Genomic DNA, 19,408 nt, shown 5'->3' on the forward strand with positions numbered 1-19,408 from the left:
CACGGAGTTGTTCATTTTCTACTACGTTGTCGTCAAAATCGGTATTACTGCAATCACTAATATAATTACTATCGTCCGACAACGCATGCTCTTCGTCTGACGACTCGTCTATTATCGCTTCGAAATTAATATTTTCCATTTATTCACTATTCACTGTCACTAACAATTCTAATGCCTGATAGTAACCACTCAAATTTTTTTTTGTTTTTCCACAGTTTCCTCTATGCCTTTTCAAATCGTACTATGGTTTGACGGGGCTCTCATTCTTCTTATATTTCGCCTAATGCTGTCTTAACACATCCTACCGAACGTCAACGCTTTTGCATCTATAAAAACGTTCCGACATGTTCGTTTTTATAGATGCAAAAGCGTTGACGTTCGGTAGGATGTGTTAAGACAGCATTAGGCGAAATATAAGAAGAATGAGAGCCCCGTCAAACCATAGTACGATTTGAAAAGGCATAGAGGAAACTGTGGAAAAACAAAAAAAAATTTGAGTGGTTACTATCAGGCATTAGAATTGTTAGTGACAGTGAATAGTGAATAAATGGAAAATATTAATTTCGAAGCGATAATAGACGAGTCGTCAGACGAAGAGCATGCGTTGTCGGACGATAGTAATTATATTAGTGATTGCAGTAATACCGATTTTGACGACAACGTAGTAGAAAATGAACAACTCCGTGCGCAAAATCAACGTAAGATTTGCGCCATACACTTTTATTATTCAACGGGTGGTGCTCTAGCTCTCTGTGCTTCGTGTATGGACACCTTTCGAGATGACATCGGATTAATATACGAAATACGGAGACATAAAGTTACATCGCCCGATGAGGTGGATATGCGATGGTGCAGTAGCTGTCAAATTTTATTACATATAATAATGTCGCGTAATATGTGTTATGTTTGCACACAAAAATAGAGAGAGAAAAAATGGAAAACGTGCAGCAGAAAGAACGCGACTTGTTGGAGCGTTCCCACCAAGTCACCACATTGGGTGAATATTTTGGATGGCTGCAGCATTGCGAGGAGTTTATCGAAGAGCTTGAAGAACGCAGCCGTGTCAAGCGTCCGCGACTCTCAATCGGAAATAGACAATCTTTGGTGACAAGAATTGCGCGACTCGAGGGTGCAAAAACTCGATTGCAGAGACAGTTTATACCCAGTGGTGGTGATTATAGTAGTGAAAATAACTCGGAGAGACTCATATGGCGAGAGATTGATACGGCGTTTGAGAGCCGCATCTTGACTGGTGCGGTTATAAATTATAATCACATCGAACCTCGTCAATTTTTGGAAGATGCGAGTGACATTGTGCTCGAGCACGTGCGAGACGTTATGCAAAAACATAACAGTGTGAAAGTGAATACAGTGTTTAACGGCGAGTTTGTGGCGGGCGATAAGCATGCCAATAAATCAATCAATACGAGAAACTGTGAACTCTTACATACATCCGATTTACGTGAGTGGTATGAGCGGCGAGTCGTCGAGCCAATCCTTGCATCGCTCGAAGAATTTCAGGAACGCGATAGCGGATGGGCATTATCGCGTATACTAAATTTGACTGTAAATATAAATAAATATAATCCTATGCGCGCCGGATGTTACGTGCAATTATCGCGAAAGATAATAATGAAACGAGCAGTGGTTAACGTGCAATCTAAAGACAATGCATGTTTTGCGTGGGCGGTAGTGGCTGCTCTGTATCCAGCTGAAAGATGCACACACCGACAATCATCGTACCCGCATTATACAACAGTACTAAATCTCCAAGATATTGAGTTTCCAGTCACTCTTAATCAAATTAAAAAATTTGAAATTTATAATGACATTTCAATCAACGTGTACAGTTTTGAAAACGAAAACATTGTCCCTATTCACCTTACGGAGCAAAAGAGAGACAAGCACATCAACTTGCTCTACGTGCAAGATATCGGACATTTTGCATGGATCAAGAATCTATCTAGACTTGTTAGTATGCAACTCAGCAAACACAAGACTAAAAAATATATCTGCGATCGGTATGTATATTTAATAAAACTGTCTAAAAATATTTAAAACAAGGATATAAAAATTTTAACTTTTATTATACAGGTGCATGCACTATTTTCACTCGGTCGAGAAATTGCAATCACATACAGTAGACTGTGGAAAGATGAACGACTGCGCTATCCGATTACCGAGCGATAAGGATAAGTGGCTCGCATTCACCAACTACAACAGGAAGGAGCGACTACCTTTCGTCGTGTACGCCGACCTGGAGTGCGTTTTGGTGAAAAAAGAAGAAGAAAATTTTTATCAACATCACCAAGTATTTAGTATGGCTTATTATGTACATTGCTCGTACGATAATTCGTTATCCGCGTATCATTCTCGTCGCGAAGCCAATTGCGTTGCATGGTTCACCGACGAACTTAAAAATTTGGCGCAACATGTAGAAAATATTTTAACAACCAATGTCCCCATGGTAAATTTAATGCAAAATGAATGGAAAGAATTTCGAAGCGCGACTCAGTGTCATATATGTGAGAAACCATTCGTAGAAGATGATACGCGCGTACGCGATCATTGTCATTTGACCGGGCGGTACAGAGGTCCCGCGCATTCAAATTGCAATCTAAATTACAAAGAATCTTTTTGCATTCCAATAGTATTTCACAATTTATCTGGTTATGATTCTCACTTTATAATCGAGGAAATAGCCACAGCGTTCGAAGGGGGAATCGATTTACTTCCGATAACAAAAGAAAAATATATTTCATTTACAAAACATGTTAAAGGTACGAAAAACAAACCGGGAAATCACATTAAATTACGTTTCATAGATTCATATAAATTTCTCACAACAAGTCTCGACAAATTGGCGTCTTTTCTGAGCAAGGATAAACTCAAAATTTTACAATCGGAATATAAAAATTTATCCGCCGAAGATTTCAATTTATTAACAAGAAAAGGTGTCTTCCCGTACGAGTACATTGACTGCGTAGATAAATTGCAAGATGCGTGTTTACCATCACGAGAATCATTTTACAGTTTCTTGACAGGTAACACAGTATCTGAGAGCGATTACGCGCATGCTGAGATTGTGTGGAAGCGATTCTCCATTCGAACGCTAGTCGAATATAGCGATCTGTATTTAAAAATCGATGTTTTGTTATTAGCAGACATTTTTGAAAATTTCCGAGAGAGTTGTATCAAGAGTTATGGGCTCGACCCCGCGTATTACTATACTCTTCCCGGTTACACGTGGGACGCCATGTTAAAGTATCCAAAAATTATATTTGAATTACTCACAGACATTGACATGGTTATGTTTATCGAACGAGGTATACGCGGTGGTCTGAGTCAATGTTCCAACAGGTACGCGCGTGCTAATAACAAGTACATGCAGTCGTATGACTTATCAAAACCATCAACGTACTTGATGTATTTCGATGTTAATAATTTATACGGATGGGCGATGTGTCAACCATTGCCCTACGCCGATTTTCAGTGGGTCGATAATGTTTCCAATTTTGATGTATCATCGATCGCGCTCGATTCGTCTACAGGCTACATCCTCGAAGTCGATCTCGAGTATCCACAGCATCTTCACGATTCGCACACTGACCTACCGTTTTGTCCGACACGACAAACCACCCGGCAAGCGCGAGGGCAAGCTTCTCGCAACTGTATACGATAAGAAGCGTTACGTGATACACTACCGCAACCTGCAGCAATGTTCACGTCACGGTCTTCGTGTTACAAAAATTCATCGTATATTACAATTCACTCAATCTCCGTGGCTCCGTACTTATATAGAACTCAACACAAAATTTAGAACACTGGCAAAAAATGATTTTGAAAAAAATTTGTACAAACTAATGAATAATGCAGTGTTTGGCAAAACGATGGAAAATGTGCGCAATCGCGTAGATGTTAAACTTTTAACAAAATGGGACGGAAGGTACGGCGCAGAGACATTGATTGCAAAACCAAATTTTCATAGCAGAAGCATTTTTTCGGAAAATCTAATCGCTGTAGAATTACGTAAACTCGAGGTGAAATTCTACAAATCAATTTACGTAGGTATGTGTATTCTCGATATATCCAAGACATGTTTGTACGAATTTCACCACGATATGGTACCAATGTATCGGGAGAGATGCAAAGTCATGTACACTGATACGGATAGTCTTATATATCACATTGAGTGCGACAATATGTACGAGAATATGAAACGCGACATCAGCAGATTTGATACGAGCGACTATGCGATAGACAATGCGTACGGTATACCGCTCGTGAATAAAAAGGTACCGGGTCTAATGAAGGATGAAAACAACGGTACCATAATGACTGAATTTGTCGGGCTTAGAGCAAAAATGTATGCGTTGCGCGTGGATGGTAAGAAGGATATGAAAAAGGTAAAAGGCGTCAAGAGTAACGTTGTTGCGAGAACGATAACGTTTGACGATTACACGCGGTGTTTGAACGAAGAGATTGAAATAACGCGTAGTCAATCGTGTATAAGATCAAAATTACACAAGGTATACACCATTCGCGAAACAAAAATTGCTCTAAGTCCGTACGACGACAAGCGGTATATCGTACCTACAACTATTGATACGTTACCGTGGGGACATTATAAGATATCTTTATAAAATATAATGTGTGTGTAATTTTTTTCTTGTTTGTATATTTCATATTTTATATATTGTAATGACTATTGGAAAGGATGTATTAATAAAGATTTTGTATATTTCAAATATTTCATATATTTTTTATATTGAATACATTGTATTTCTTATAAAATTAAATTACATGATCCTTATGTACCCAAGAATTGTGCGAGCTATCAAATCCCAACCATTTCACGTAAACTTCGTCACCCCTCCTGCGCAGTACTTTCTCCACGAGATACACATCTGGATAATTCGCGCGATGCAACTCGTGCTCGTAAAATGCTCCAGCGATAGATTTTTTGCGATAATCCTCGAGTAGATATGTTACGGGATTAGTATGTTGCACTTTAACAATCTTAAACACCTCGGTTGTCCAATTTGGTGTGTAACCCTTTTCGAAAAGTTTTTTGTATTTGCTAACGCGTACCAGGTCACCTACTTTAAACTTTGCAGGAGCAGCAATTTTTATACTGTTGTATACTGTATTTAAAAGTCTATCAGCGATCGTGGGAGTAACATCGATAGGTCTCATATTGATAGTGCGATGTTTTCGCGCGTTATATTCTGCAACGAGTCGGGATAGCGCGTCGATCCACTTGTAAGTTCCGTTCAGCGTAAACATCTTCCACATGTCGTTCTTCAGCGTGCGATTGAATCGCTCGACGACAGACGCCTTCAATACCGAATATGTGGAATAGTGATTAATGTTATGTTTCCGTATAAGCCGTTGCACATCGGTATTGTAAAATTCCTTCCCGTTATCAGTTTGTATGTTTTTCGGGCATCTCTTGCTATCTCGAATTATTTTGGCGATTGCATCAGCCGTCTCCCTTCCACCTTTACTCTTGAGTGGTGCAGCCCATGCATACTTGCTCAACACATCGATGACGGTGAGTATGTAGTGGTAACCTTTGTTGAAACGAGAATACGGACGCATCTCGACGATGTCGGCTTGCCACAGATCATCGTATCCCCGCACTATGACGTGTCTTCGGGGAAAATTTTTTTTCACTGGCGCATGCAGTTCGTTCACCAACTGTCGTCTCTCCAAACTATGTTGATTCTTTGCTTTGTCAGTTTTTCTCGATGTCCGTTTGTTGTTCGCATTTTTTTCACTCATTTTCGTTTATCGCCTTTAATAGCCGTTCTTGACCTGTTCTTGACCTGTTCACCGTCGTCCTTCACCCATTCGAAAATCGTTCTTGACCCGTTCGCAGCCTTTTTCACAGTCGTTTTTGACTCGTTCGTAGCCGCTTCTGACCCGTTCGTAGCCTCGTTCACAGACGTCTTTTGACCGATCGTAGGAGTTCTTGAGTTGTTTGTAACCTTGAGTGTAGCCGTTAAGAACGTGTTCGTAGCCTCGTTCGCAGCCCTGCTTGAGATGCTGCTAGCCTCGTTCGAAGCTGTTGCAGCTGCTGCTAAGTCGTTCACTGCCACTGCCACTGCCACTCATTGTAGTTTAGATAGCAGTTCGATAATTCTTCGTAGCTGTTCGATAATTGTTCGCAGCCGTTCTATAATCCTTCGTAGCTGTTCGATAACCGTTTGATAGCCGCTCCTAACCCGTTCACTGATGCTCATTTAGGTTGATAGCTGTTTCTGAGTTAGCGTTAGCCGGGCGTTAAAGTTCATTTAGCACAATCTGTATTGCTCGCACGTCCTTCTCAAGCGAAATCAGCTTCTCGTCTGATTCTTTCTGTTGATTCATTAATCTTTTAACGCAGGACTCCACGTACAGTTTGTTGACGGCATCGGTGTCAGCCTCTGGTTGCGCTACACGGCGAATCTTACGTGACCTTGCATCGAAGTCTGTAACGACGCGACACAAAGCGTTTTTGTGCACATAACTTTTTACCAATCTATCCCAAGAACCGTTTGTGCCGGTTGCATCATTTCTTGGATCGAATAATCCAAATTTGTTGATAGGCATTTTTTCTGATGCTTTGTAAAGTGTCACGCAACGCTGATCGACTGATTAGTTTTGTCGAGACACCATTTAATTTATAATAATTCCTGCTTCGCGAAGTTCCTCGATGATCGACTGGATCTCGTTGTCGTGAGCGTTGTGACCAGCTTGGCGCGAAGCGTTGAGCAATCGTAGCCGATCCACTAGTTCGTTGGGATCGTCCCAGTACACGTAATCAATCATATTGTTGGTTAGCGTCATAGCGCGAGGCATAGATATCTCCCCTCCAGATTTTGTATTTTTCGATTCGAGCGACAGCAACGGTGCAATTATATGTTTGTACTTGTACCCCCTGTTACCCTTCAAATGGCCCTGCGCATCATAATCGCGTCTATGCGCGTTCGTCACCAATAATATGCTCTTGTATTTTTCCAAATCGTCCCCCCTCGTGTAAAGTTCGTCATCGGGAATTCTCTTGAAGATCAACTCGTACAATCCTGGCGTTCCAATGTACCGCACGTCGTCTATGATAATAGAGTCATCTTTGTTGATGTTGAATTGTTTGTTGCCGAGTCGCATTTCATTCTTTCTGTCAAAATAGACTCCATACACATGATCAATCTCGTGATTTTTGTCGCCACTGAGCAAAGCGCCTATGTACTTTTGCCCAAGTGGCCCAAAGTACTCCCGCAACGTTTCTTGACCTTCCGGCGTTTGTAACTTGTTTCGAACAAACGATGATTCGAGCATGTTGCCCGAGGTTTCGAAAACATCTTCGTTTACGCTTGTTGGTGCGGTTAACGGCGTAGAGGCTATCGACGGTTCATACAGTAAAACGTCCGATCGTTTCCTTTTTTTCCGGTGTCGCATCTTCCTCTTTCTCTTTCTCTACCTCCTCATCTTTAGCCTCTTCCTTCTCATCCTCCTTGTATCGCTTGATTTTAATCTTTGCGCTACTCTCTGACTTATTTTTCACCGCGAATGAGTTGTCGACAATCTTTTGCAGCGGCTCGATAATAGGTTTAAAATGGGTCTTGACCGCGATATCGTCATCGATGTTACCGGTCTTCAAAACGCGATGTTTCTTGCGGATCGATTCGCTCGTTTTCGCAATCTCCTTCGCCATCTTTTCACGCTCGCGAATATTATCGCTCCCAGCCATATCGATAGAGAGTGTTGAACGCTCGCGTTTCACCCCTCACGACAGAATGTAGGCAACGACTAATCATTTTGTGGTATCGCAAACACGTTAAATCCGTTTCTGTATCGCCCGTTTGTAAGCAAGCTATCCTTGTCTATCACGAGAAATCCATACTTTTGCTGCCAACAAGTACGACATAACTCACTGAAATCCTCGTATGACATGTCGGTATTCACGTGATCGTTGTACACGTGTTTCAAGTTGGTGCCATCCTGTTTAAACAAGATTAGCAGGTTCGCATTGTCGCGTAAAAGATGTTTCGGTATTCTCGCGTATGTCTGGCAGAGATAGAAGCAGTCGACGTTCGAGTGGCGTCCCATTGAGAAATATTCTCTTATCGTATTTTGTTTGTCGCACGCCACGTCATCGAAAACGAAAATCGAGTTTGGACGTGCTTCGCTCGGTGAAATGACGTCACTGTTATTGGAGAATGTAAAATAGCCGATTTCATCGATCGACGTTAACAAATTCTCCAAATATTGATATTTTGGCTGTTGCAGTGACTTTGAATACACGTACACATTTTCAAAGCGGACGCCGTGCGGACTTTCTATCAAACTAATCAACACGTTAGTTTTACCGCAATTCGAGGGGCCGCAAACGATTGCGCGTATAGTATTCGGCAGCATCGTACCGTGTCTACGCATCTCCGCATTGTCACCCATCGAGCGTAATCTGACGTCATAATTTGTCACGCGTATCGCGAAAGGTTGTCGCACGAATTTCATTTTCCCACTTCCGATTCGGATCGCACGCCTGTCTATTTATAGCTGCGCGGAACTACAAAGTGTTCAGTAACGAAAAAATGTTTGTCCTGCTATCAAGTCCTTACGATATTCTCGATTTGAGTGCCGAACAGTTTGTATCTAAAGCAGTTTTATTGCGAATGTGTGGCAATCACGTCCACTACGTGTGGGACAAACTTTCGGAATACATAAAGGCGGATTCGGAGGTTCAGACCTATCGTCGCTGTTTCGAACATTACAATCAACCGTGGCAACAAACGCACATTGACGGTCCAGCGCCAATGATAAAAGATTGTCGTGAATGTCAACGCAAATAAGCAGAGGTCTATTAAATCGTGCAATAAACGCGCTTCCTATCGAATTACATATTCCTGGATACCAGTTTTGCGGTCCGGGCACGCGGCTAGAAAAACGATTGGCTAGAGGTGATCGAGGTATCAACCCATTGGACGCAGGGTGTCGTGAACACGATATAGCGTACTTTCGGAGTAACGATCTTGCCGAAAGACACGCGGCGGATAGGATACTCGCCAAAAAGGCGCAAACTCGCATCACTGCGAAAGATTCGTCTCTCGGTGAGAGAGCCGCAGCCACAGCTGTCTGGACAGCAATGAAAACCAAAACAAAGTTCGGTATGGGTCTAAAGACGAAAACGAAGAAAAAGATGGTGGAAAAACGAATACTTCCGGTAGCGAAACGCGGGGGTGTATTACCGATTCTACCATTGTTGGGCGCTCTCGGATCTCTGATTGGTGGAGCGGCTGGTGTAGCAAAGATGGTGAACGATGGAAAAGCTACACAACGTCAGTTTCAAGAAATGCTACGTCACAATCGTGCCATGGAAGGTCGCGGATTGTATCTCGCACCATACAAATACGGACGAGGAGTCTCAATGAGAAAGAAGAAAAAAAAAACGTCAAAGAGACGCTAAAAATGCCAGAGGGCGTAACTACCAACGTACAATTGCTGCAACTAGCAAAATGTATGCACATTCCATATTTTAGAGGTGTTTTTATGCGTAACTCATTACCGATCGGTGGTATATATCGAAACGAGAGCGGGATCATAAATTTGGATAACGCTAAAGGCTCGGGTACTCACTGGGTAGCGTATGCAAAGAGGGGGAATTGTGCTATATATTTTGACAGTTTTGGCAATCTTCGACCGCCGAATGAATTGGTGCGATATTTAAATGTGACAAAAATAGAATATAATCACACATCCTATCAAACTTATAATCAAAGCATCTGTGGACAATTGTGCTTGTAGTTTCTCCGAACGGTCGATGCACGCAAATTTAAAGACATACATTGCGCTATTTAACTTAGTATTCGTTAAACAGTTTGGCCAACATGTCTATGACATTCACGCTGACTGGAAAGAGCAGCGTTCTCGCGGCAAACTACTTTCCCAACGTAGATTTAAGCGACGGTGAATACGAGCTTGGTCTAGCGGATTTTGAAAGTTATCACACGATATCGAACGTGAATTTCTCGAATAATAAATTTTACTTTGGCAAAGACGATGCGGAAATTACGATTCCCGAGGGATCGTACGAGCTGCAAGCGATACATGAATTTTTGAAACATACAATTTTACGAAAACGTTCGCAACACACAGTTCGTGATGGTGATAAAAAACACACTGACGACGATGATAACTTTGAGGCTGGAGAATGGCCTATAGTGCTCCGCGCTAATTACAATACGATGAGGAGCGAGATCAAATGCGCCTACAGATTAAATTTTAGCAAGCCTAACAATATTGGATCGCTGCTAGGATTCTCGAACCGTATACTGCAGCCGCGAAAATGGTACGAGTCGGACGTGCCGATTAACATTATCAACGTGAACATTATCCGCGTCGAATGTAATGTGACCGCAGGGGCGTACAACAACGGCAAACTCGTTCATACGATACACGAATTTTCACCGAGGGTACCACCAGGATATAAGATATCGGAAACACCGGCACACATCATTTATCTACCGATCATCGTGCGGTGCAATACGGATTTAACGTTACGCGTTGTCGACCAGGAAGGACGATTACTCGATTTTCGAGGAGAAGAGATCACCATTAGATTGCATGTACGGCGGCGGTAAAATTAGCGTGTGATGCTCGTGTTGAACGGATCGAAAGACGTGAGAGACAATACAATCTTTACGACGTCAGCGACAACAACATCGACATTTGCTAATATCCAATCATCCGGCACTAAGAAAAAGAAATTGAACGCATCAAACGTTGCGTTTTTACAATCTTTGGGATTCGTGGTGCGAAACATTTAAACGATGACTGACATTCTCGACATCGCGGTTGAGCCAATCTTTGACGATCGCATCGTCAAGATTGAGACTCACTCCTATAACCCATTCGCCAACACAACGTTCGGACACAGTGATGAGATAAGAATACCCATACAACAACAGGATCTGTATACATTGCCGTACGAGAGTTTCTTATACATCGAGGGAGAATTAAAGATAAAGAAGCCAGCTGGAGGATTCAATGTGGTACTGCAAAATAATTGCGTTGCATTCATGTTTGACGAGATTCGATATGAACTCGATGGTGTGGAGATTGATCGAAATAGAAACGTGGGAATAACAAGTATGCTCAAAAACTATGTAACAATATCATCTGATAGAAGCGTGATTATGAGAAATGCTGGCTGGAGTGAGCCAACTATTGTGGATGGACACTTTAATTTTTGCGTACCGCTCTACATGTTATTGGGATTTTGCGAGGATTACAGACGCATAGTAATTAACGCTCGTCACGAATTAATCTTAATACGATCGCGCAATGACAACAATTGTCTGCTTGGAGCTTCGATGCTGGAGCCTGTGATCAACATATTCAAGATACAATGGCGAATGCCACATGTGTTGTTGAGTGAAATTAAAAAGCTGTCTATGCTGCGCGCTCTGGAAAGCGGACGCTACCTCAGCATGGGTTTTCGCTCGTGGGATCTGTACGAGTTTCCGCTGTTGCAGCGTACAACCAAACATTCGTGGGCCATTAAGACCGCGACTCAGCTGGAGAAACCACGATACGTTATCTTTGCTCTGCAGACAGGCCGGAAGAATGTTATGTCCGATATGATCCGAGGATATGATCCGAGGATGCGAGTAAATTCGACGACTGTAAATTAACAAACGTGAAACTCTATCTGAACTCGGAATGTTATCCGTACGATGACATGAATCTGGATATCGATAAAAACAGATGGTCGATTCTGTACGACACGTACGCGCGTTTCTGCAAAAACTATTACGGATACGAGTACCTCGAACCGAGTCTCACTGTCTCACTGTTTCTACAGTACGGTCCGTTTGTGATCATCGATTGTTCTCGACAAAACGAATCGGTCAAGAGTGCAACCGTGGATGTGCGATTGGAATTTGAGTGTAAGGAGAATGTGGCTAATAATACGACTGCGTACTGTCTCATCATACACGATCGCGTAATCCAGTACAACCCGTTGACCAACGTTGTGCGCAAAATTACCTAAGTGTTTGCGACAATAATCTAGAGAGAGGGAAAGCTGGATATAAATCCGAGTGTTACGAGATGGTTGTCATTCTTCTTAACTGACGAAAAGAGATCTCATCATGTCTGTACCAACGTTTGTCGATCTGCAAGGATTTGTCGTTTCGAATAAATTCATCGCAAAGGAGGTGGCGGTGCTGAGAAGAGGAACTGTTCTCGCACACTACATTTTTCGGAGTCCTATACCATCTCCTTACAAAATCCGAAAAGTGTCAAGCTTTATGGTTGATGGCGAATCATCATGGACTACAGTGGGAGGATGGAATCGTTGCGTACAGCATGGCGAAACGATTGATTACAACAGCTGTAGTTGAAGAAGAAGATGATAAAATGCAGTGTATCGTATACGTTAAAGGATGCCAGAAACGAGAATGGCTTGCTAATATACTCGACGACGATGCGAGAGAAAATTTAATCATTGAGACCTTGGATGCTGATTACGACGATATCGAATCTCTAAATAATCTAGATGTTAAAAATACTATACGATGTGAAAAACATGTTAAGAATTGCGCATTACAAAATGTATTCAAAATATTTAACTGGTGGTCGCAACGCCAGAAAGAATTGCAAGATTTGGAAAAATAAAATATTTAAACACTAATATGTTTTATTTCTTATTCCCCCTCCTTATTCCCTCCCTCCCTCCCTCCCTCACGAGTCATTTAAGAATTCTTTTTATCCGAGTATCGTCTCTTTCCCTTCTAAAAATTTCAGAGCACTAAAGTATTCTAGAATCTCCCACCACATTTACCACTAATCTCCCACTACTTTGAAAAACGGGATGTCACGTATATTTGATTCTTCATACGGTCAGTGTTGCGTTAACCGTTCGTGAAAGTGGTCCACTTTTGAAATCTGGAAATATGTACTACGTCGAAAGAAGCAGTGGCGGCCCCAGCAGAAGCGTGAATAATTACGTACCGAATCGTTATGAAACTCCATCGTTTGAGAACAAATGTGACAAGTAAGTTTTTGTTTAACTTCTTTCTATTTTTTCACAAATTGTTTTTAAACTAATTTTTTTATTTTATTTTTCTACAGCATTTCGTTGAAGCGTCGTGCGATTCGTATACTAAGTAGACGATACGCATTGACAACCACGGAATTCAAATTCCTTGAAATTGGTATCAACGTGGGTACACCGAGTTACGTGGAAATTGTCATAGGAGATCATCAAGGAAAGGAACTGGTATTATCTCTCGAAACGTGGAAGGGACTCTACGAGCTACGTCGCAATATTCATGATTTCCTGCGAAAGGACTCTAAAGATACCTATAATTTTATAAGCGTTGGACCGCTAACAGTGCGAGTTCATACGATTAACGATACTAAACTTATAAGTCTCGAATCTTTAAACGTACGCATGATGATGATTGAACCGACGTTACACCGTATGTTTAATCTCGATCAATGCATCGATGTAACCTTTGATCGATTGGTTAGAACCACCGAGACAGTCGATACTAAGTTTACACAATTCTCCAATATCGCGTCCACTATAACGGATAATAAAAAAGTGTCAAATGTAATATGCGCCAGCGACGCCTTCAATAAACATCAACTCGTCGATTGCGAACTGGTAGCTTTAGTTTTTAGTCACAATATGTAATAAAAAAAAAAAATATATATATATATATATATATATATATATAAAAGAGAAGAATAAAGTTTTTTTAAATTTAAATCATGATATAATTTACTCGCACGCATTTCCCATCCGTGCTTCTTCCCACCCGTAAACAGTCCCAGTTCTCATATGTAGCTCGTTGCGGAAAATGACGTCATGCTGGGACCGCGAGAGAGTAAGCGCTAGGAAAGAAAGAGATAGCGCGAGGCGAAGGAGAGCGAGAGAGTAAACGCTAGGAAAGAAAGAGATAGCGCGAGGCGAAGGAGAGCGAGAGAGTAAGTGCTAGGAAAGAAAGAGATAGCGCGAGGTGAAGTAGAGCGAGAGAGTAAGTGCTAGGAAAGAAAGAGATAGCGCGAGACGAAGGAAAGCGAGAACGCAAACAGAAATTTTTTTTTCTTTTTTCTTTTTTTCTTTTTATAATTTTTTTTTTTTATTATTTTTTTCTTTTTTTTTCTTTTTATATTTTTTTTATATTAAATATTAAGTTATTATATTTAATTATATCTAGTATATGAAGAAAGAAGGATGGGATAGATGAAGGAAGCGCAAGCAAGCAATTATATGTGTTTAACATAATTTCTTTTTTATTTAAAAAAGTGTGTTTATTTACAAAATCTGTGTGTGTGTGTGTGTGTGTGTGCGTGCGTGCGTGCGTGGGTGCGTGCGTGCGTGCGTGCGTGCGTGCGTGCGTGCGTGCGTGCGTGCGTGCGTGCGTGCGTGCGTGCGTGCGTGCGTGCGTGCGTGCGTGCGTGCGTGCGTGTGTGTGTGTGAATTTAAAAATAAAAAGAAAAAGATATAAAAAAAATATATAAAAGATTGCACGCCGATGGTCGAGGGGTACGGCACGACGACGACTGCTGCGAGGCACTGGAGGGGATGACCGGGCGGTGGTAGTGGCGTCTAGGCAGGGCTCCTGCATAACAGAAATAAAAAAATTTATTAATATTTTCATAATTTGAAAAAGAATCTTACACATCAAAAATTACTTACAATTACTGATCAGAATCAGTATCAGAATCTGGATCATTGTCGATGACATGTTGTAGATACAACATGTTATCGATATGTTGACGGATTTCCCGATGGATTTCTTGTAACTGCTCAGGACATGCTTGCCGATTTCTGCCTGGTAAACAGCAATTCTCGCAAGGCTTTCCCCTTAGTCTGTTGTTTTCATTCGTCCATATATAACTTTGTAGTTTAAAGATCACTGTTGAGGAATTTTTTATGTCAAGTTCGCGATTTCGTTGAAACTCCACCACTGGATTTAATAGTTTTTCGGTCACCATTTTTCACAGCATTTAGTCCTAGCAAATGTCTACAAAAGTTTATTGCTGCGCACAAAAACGACACACACTACATGCTATTACTTGGCACAATGAGTGTCCACAATTATTACACGAGTTCCAACCGTGATAAATATATTGTCCAGTTTCATGTTTATACACAATTTTACCTTGTGTATATGAATCTTGAACTTCGATGAAACATCCCGAACAAAATTTTTCACTATTTTCCTCGTCGTTGTCATACTTTTTTACTTCGTAATAAAATATGATGTTACACATTTCCTGCCGTTCAGTTATAATTCGTAAATCTTCACGCACTAACGGCACTACTTGTTCATTCAAATAGTCTTCCGGATCAGTCTCATAATCAGTCATTCATTATTTCCACTTCTTCATTGCTGTCGTCGATGATAACCACATCTTCATTGTCTTCATTGTCTTCGATGGCAATCACATCTTCTATATTCATTTTAGCACTAAATCGAAAGACACTCGACGACTGTTGAATACGTTTTAACGCGGAGACAGATTCTCAAATTCGAGCAGCCGAATGTTGGCGCTAGTGCGTTGCATTCTTTCCTTAAAAATTATGGAAGATGTTTCGCTCCAGTTTTATGGGAGATTTTCCGCAAGGGTACAAAGCTGCCGAACGTCGGCGCTTAAAATCTCTTTTTCCATAATATTCTAATGGTCATAAAATGATCATAAAAATTAGAAAAAAAAGAAAAAAACACTTTTTATGGTTTCTAAAATATCCCCCGGCTATAAATCAATCACAAAGATAAACACCTTGCAGTTGCAGTTCTTTCCCTAAAAATTTCGGAAGATATTTTGCTCCAGTTTTATGGGAGATTTTCTGCAAGGGTACAAAGCTGCCGAACGTCGGCGCTTAAAATCTCTTTTTCCATAATATTCTAATGGTCATAAAATGATCATAAAACTAGAAAAAAAAACAGTTTTATGACTTCTAAAATACCCCGGCTATAAAATCAACTGCAAAGATAAACATCTACTTTCGAACGTGTGTAGGACCCTTCCCCCCCCTACCCCCCTTTCCCTAACAGACCTCTCGCGCCTCTCAGATACCCCCGTCCCCGCACCCCCCCTCAGCGCCCCATGGCTTAGAATCCCCACTATAACACTACTATAATGTTAAAAAATGTTGCCTCATATATTCAATCCGATTAGAATATTTCTCATTACAAGGATTTCCTCCTAAAGCTATAGTTGTAGCAAAAGCTGCAGCATAAATTCTACAACATGTGCCATCAGGTTGTGTTTGAACCTTTTCAAATATTATATTACTTGCACTTACTTGTGGATAACGACAATGAATGTAATTTTTTTCTTTAGGTACCAATTTATCGTATGTACAGCCGGGTAGACTGTCGTACACTCGAAGCTTGGTACCGTCAAAAAATATACATCGCCAGTGATCACTGCAATTTCCTCCAATAATTTGTAAGCTTTTGTCGCTACCACTTGCTTCAATTAAGTGAGGATATTCCAAATATAACACACTTTGTGTTTCGAAACAAGACTTATTTCTTACGGCGCGTAAAAATCGATCTAATGATTCGTCGTTTATTTTGCTATGTATAGGTAATACATTATCCTTTACTAAATTAAAAGGAGCAATCGCTTTGTCTAGAAATTCTTTTTGTTTTGTCGTCTACAGTTAGTTCTTCATTTTTCAAATCATTACCCACTCGGCATGTAACATTGCCGAAATACTGAAACAATGACAGCAATATTTCAGAAATATTACATGCCGAGTGGGTAACAACGATGCAATCGTCATCTTGCTCTTCACTTAGCAGCAATATCAGTTATTGTTGCTTCCAATGGCAAAACGTTCGGTTTGAATCTTTTGCTCTTTTCTGGGCCATTTTCATTTTCGATTATATTTCGTCTACTTGTTCGACTAAATATTTTTTGTGCTGCTTCTTCTTTAGCTTCTATAATATATCTTGGATTTCTAATAGACATATGCCTCTTATGACGACTGTCCAAGATTTCTGGAAGCATGCATTCATTATAGAAGCGTGTTAAGAAAGGAAGTATTTGATGTCTCCAAAAAATATTGTCTACATCAATACGCAATATTTTCATGCTTTTTGGAGTCCAAATGACAAAAATGCAATATTCTCGTCGTGTTATATTCAACTGACCCTGAATTTGATAATAATATTGGTGATTTCGATTCATTTTGTGTGGATCTTTTTTATCAAAAATAATTTGTAAAGAAGACAATGTCTCAATGGCTTTTTCCGCTGTTAAATTTTTAGCCAACAGAGGACATTTGATTTCCACTAAACTATTTTCATTGATAAGTCCGTCAGGAGAAGCACCCAAAAATGGATTTTCAGTATCGATGAATAATCCGCAAGGTTTCACTTCTTTGTTTAATTTTTTGGCTAGTTCTTTCCTCGCTATTTTTTCATTGTTACGACCATATTTTACAGCTGCATTATCAGTAAATGAAGGATATAAAATGGATTTTACTGTTGATGCGCAAGACATTGTCGGTCTCATGCGACATACGGTTCCAAAATTGGATGCCGTCAACATTTCTCGTTTTGTGATAGCCATAATTCTGATTCATTTTGATTTCTTGTTCCGAATTCGATTTGTTGCCAGTTTTTCGCACTTTCGAACAATTTTTCTAAATGGTTTTGTCGAAGTTGTTCAAATACCTCAGATGGAAGATCTGGTTTTTGCGATTGCGGACCATAATGAAGATCTGTTCCTGGCTCTGTTTTGAATTTTTTTTTATCTTCCTTGTTCCTTTCGAGATTCTCTGGTTTTTGCAACTTTTATTTGTCGTCATTTTTCAAGATTCTCGACATAGGTGGAACAACTTTACACATGTTTTCATGCAATTGCGTAAGGACTTGTTGTGTATTATATTGCACAACTGCTCCCGCAACTTTAGCATCATAAGAGCCTCGTTTGCCAAAATAAATACGCTCTCCACCAATTTCTTTGCAGATTATCAAATTGAATGATTCTGCAGGATTATTGGTGAAATGCAACAAGCTATCGGAATAACCGCTTATGTATATGATAGCACTTCCTATTTTTTTATATAGACCGTATAATTTCAGAGATGGCACATAATTTTTTTTGTTTCATCTCCACTCTCTTTACATATACGACCGCGTGCTTCGCATCGCTTATGTTCGCCAAAAACATAGCTAGGAATGCTCAAGATATCTTTTTGCAATTCCATAGCCTTATAATGTTGAGGTATTCGTTCCTCTTTTCTTCGTAGCTCTGCTGCCTTTTCTATCTCTTTTCGGGAAGGTCCCGTTAGCACACATCCTGATAGCACACAACCATACATATTGACCGATGCCTAGGGTAACCAGGACGGTTAGCCAACAAGAAGGTCCTAATATTCATTGGCCAATTAGCATTGTGCGTTATCGGATCCCGTCCCTCTTTTCAGATATTTAAAATATTATTTTTCACTACATTTCGCAGTTGTACAAAGCCACGCTGTCTTCGCGTTTTTGGCTGAGTCGTCTCTGCCACAGCTTTCAGCTTTTTACACAAATTGCGAAGCAAATGATTAATGCATTTTATTTTTTTACCGTCACCATTTGCTCACGATATGGTCTGTTATTAAGAATGGTCTGATATATGCTACTGTCACCATCGGCAATAACCGTTTTATAAATCAGACCATGCATTTCGAGGCTATATTTAAAACTTTCGGCGATTGCATCGCTCTCCATCTTTGTGGAGCTTGTGTTTTGATCAAAATTTTTGTAGCATTTGTGAACTCTAGGTTTTACACTTTTTCGTTCTGCCATATCACATATTGCGCAAAATTTATTGCAAACACCAACGAAGAGAATCTTTTTCGTATGGTAATTATAGCTCCAACACCGGAAAGAGAGTTATAAGCGGTACCATATGATCTCTTCATCCAACTACCATCTGCTACAATAGGTATATACGGAATACCGTTTATAGTATCATTTCTCTCAAGAGCGAGTTGTTTTTCAACTTCGCCAGCCATTTTCATATTATCCAAGGCTGTTTTTCTAAAATCTTTAATGGCTTCATGAACTTTATTACCTGGATATTAATTTCCGAATCCATTGTATAAGGTAATTCCATTAATTTATAACAATCGATAGATTCTTTGCTGGTACTCTTTGTAACCACTATGTTCATGGAGTCATTTTTCTCTTGTGTCCGTGCTAACTTGTTCAACTGCCTTCTGCAAGGAAAAATAAATAAATTATTATTTTGTAAAATCTTGCTATAAAAATAAAATATGATATATTTATTACATAGTTTTAAAATATATTGTACATAATTTCTTTTTAAAAAAGTAAAACTTGCATCTCTGAACAATAAGTACAGTCCTTCGTTTATATTGTTACATAATTATTAATAAAAAATA

General features: G+C 40.2%; 2 protein-coding genes and 1 pseudogene across 2 annotated transcripts; 1 reads left to right on the forward strand and 2 right to left on the reverse strand.

Annotated features, from left to right (window-relative positions):
• The first annotated feature begins 513 nt into the window (after positions 1 to 513).
• On the forward strand, positions 514 to 6,055 carry LOC140672911 (uncharacterized). Its single transcript, XM_072905398.1, has 2 exons — positions 514 to 1,971; positions 6,035 to 6,055. The coding sequence occupies exons 1-2, from the start codon at positions 934 to 936 to the stop codon at positions 6,053 to 6,055; spliced, it is 1,059 nt and encodes a 352-aa protein (XP_072761499.1). The 5' UTR covers positions 514 to 933.
• Positions 6,056 to 6,660: 605 nt separating this feature from the next.
• LOC140673587 (uncharacterized) lies at positions 6,661 to 7,413 on the reverse strand. Its single transcript, XM_072906630.1, has one exon. It carries the CDS (start codon positions 7,318 to 7,320, stop codon positions 6,661 to 6,663), a length of 660 nt encoding a protein of 219 aa, XP_072762731.1. The 5' UTR covers positions 7,321 to 7,413.
• Positions 7,414 to 15,358: 7,945 nt separating this feature from the next.
• LOC140672912 (uncharacterized) lies at positions 15,359 to 19,176 on the reverse strand (annotated as a pseudogene).
• Positions 19,177 to 19,408: the final 232 nt, after the last annotated feature.

This window comes from Anoplolepis gracilipes, chromosome 14 (assembly GCF_047496725.1).
Source record: "Anoplolepis gracilipes chromosome 14, ASM4749672v1, whole genome shotgun sequence".
NCBI lineage: Eukaryota > Metazoa > Arthropoda > Insecta > Hymenoptera > Formicidae > Anoplolepis > Anoplolepis gracilipes.

What these genes read in the sequence shown, in the direction of transcription:
- LOC140672911 (XM_072905398.1), top strand. Translation starts at nt 934, where the DNA reads ATGGAAAACGTGCAGCAGAAAGAACGCGACTTGTTGGAGCGTTCCCAC. An exon ending in TCAAGAATCTATCTAGACTT is followed by an intron (nt 1,972 to 6,034) that starts GTTAGTATGCAA and finishes CCTCGTTCGCAG; the next exon opens with CCCTGCTTGAGATGCTGCTA.
- LOC140673587 (XM_072906630.1), bottom strand. Translation starts at nt 7,320, where the DNA reads ATGCTCGAATCATCGTTTGTTCGAAACAAGTTACAAACGCCGGAAGGT.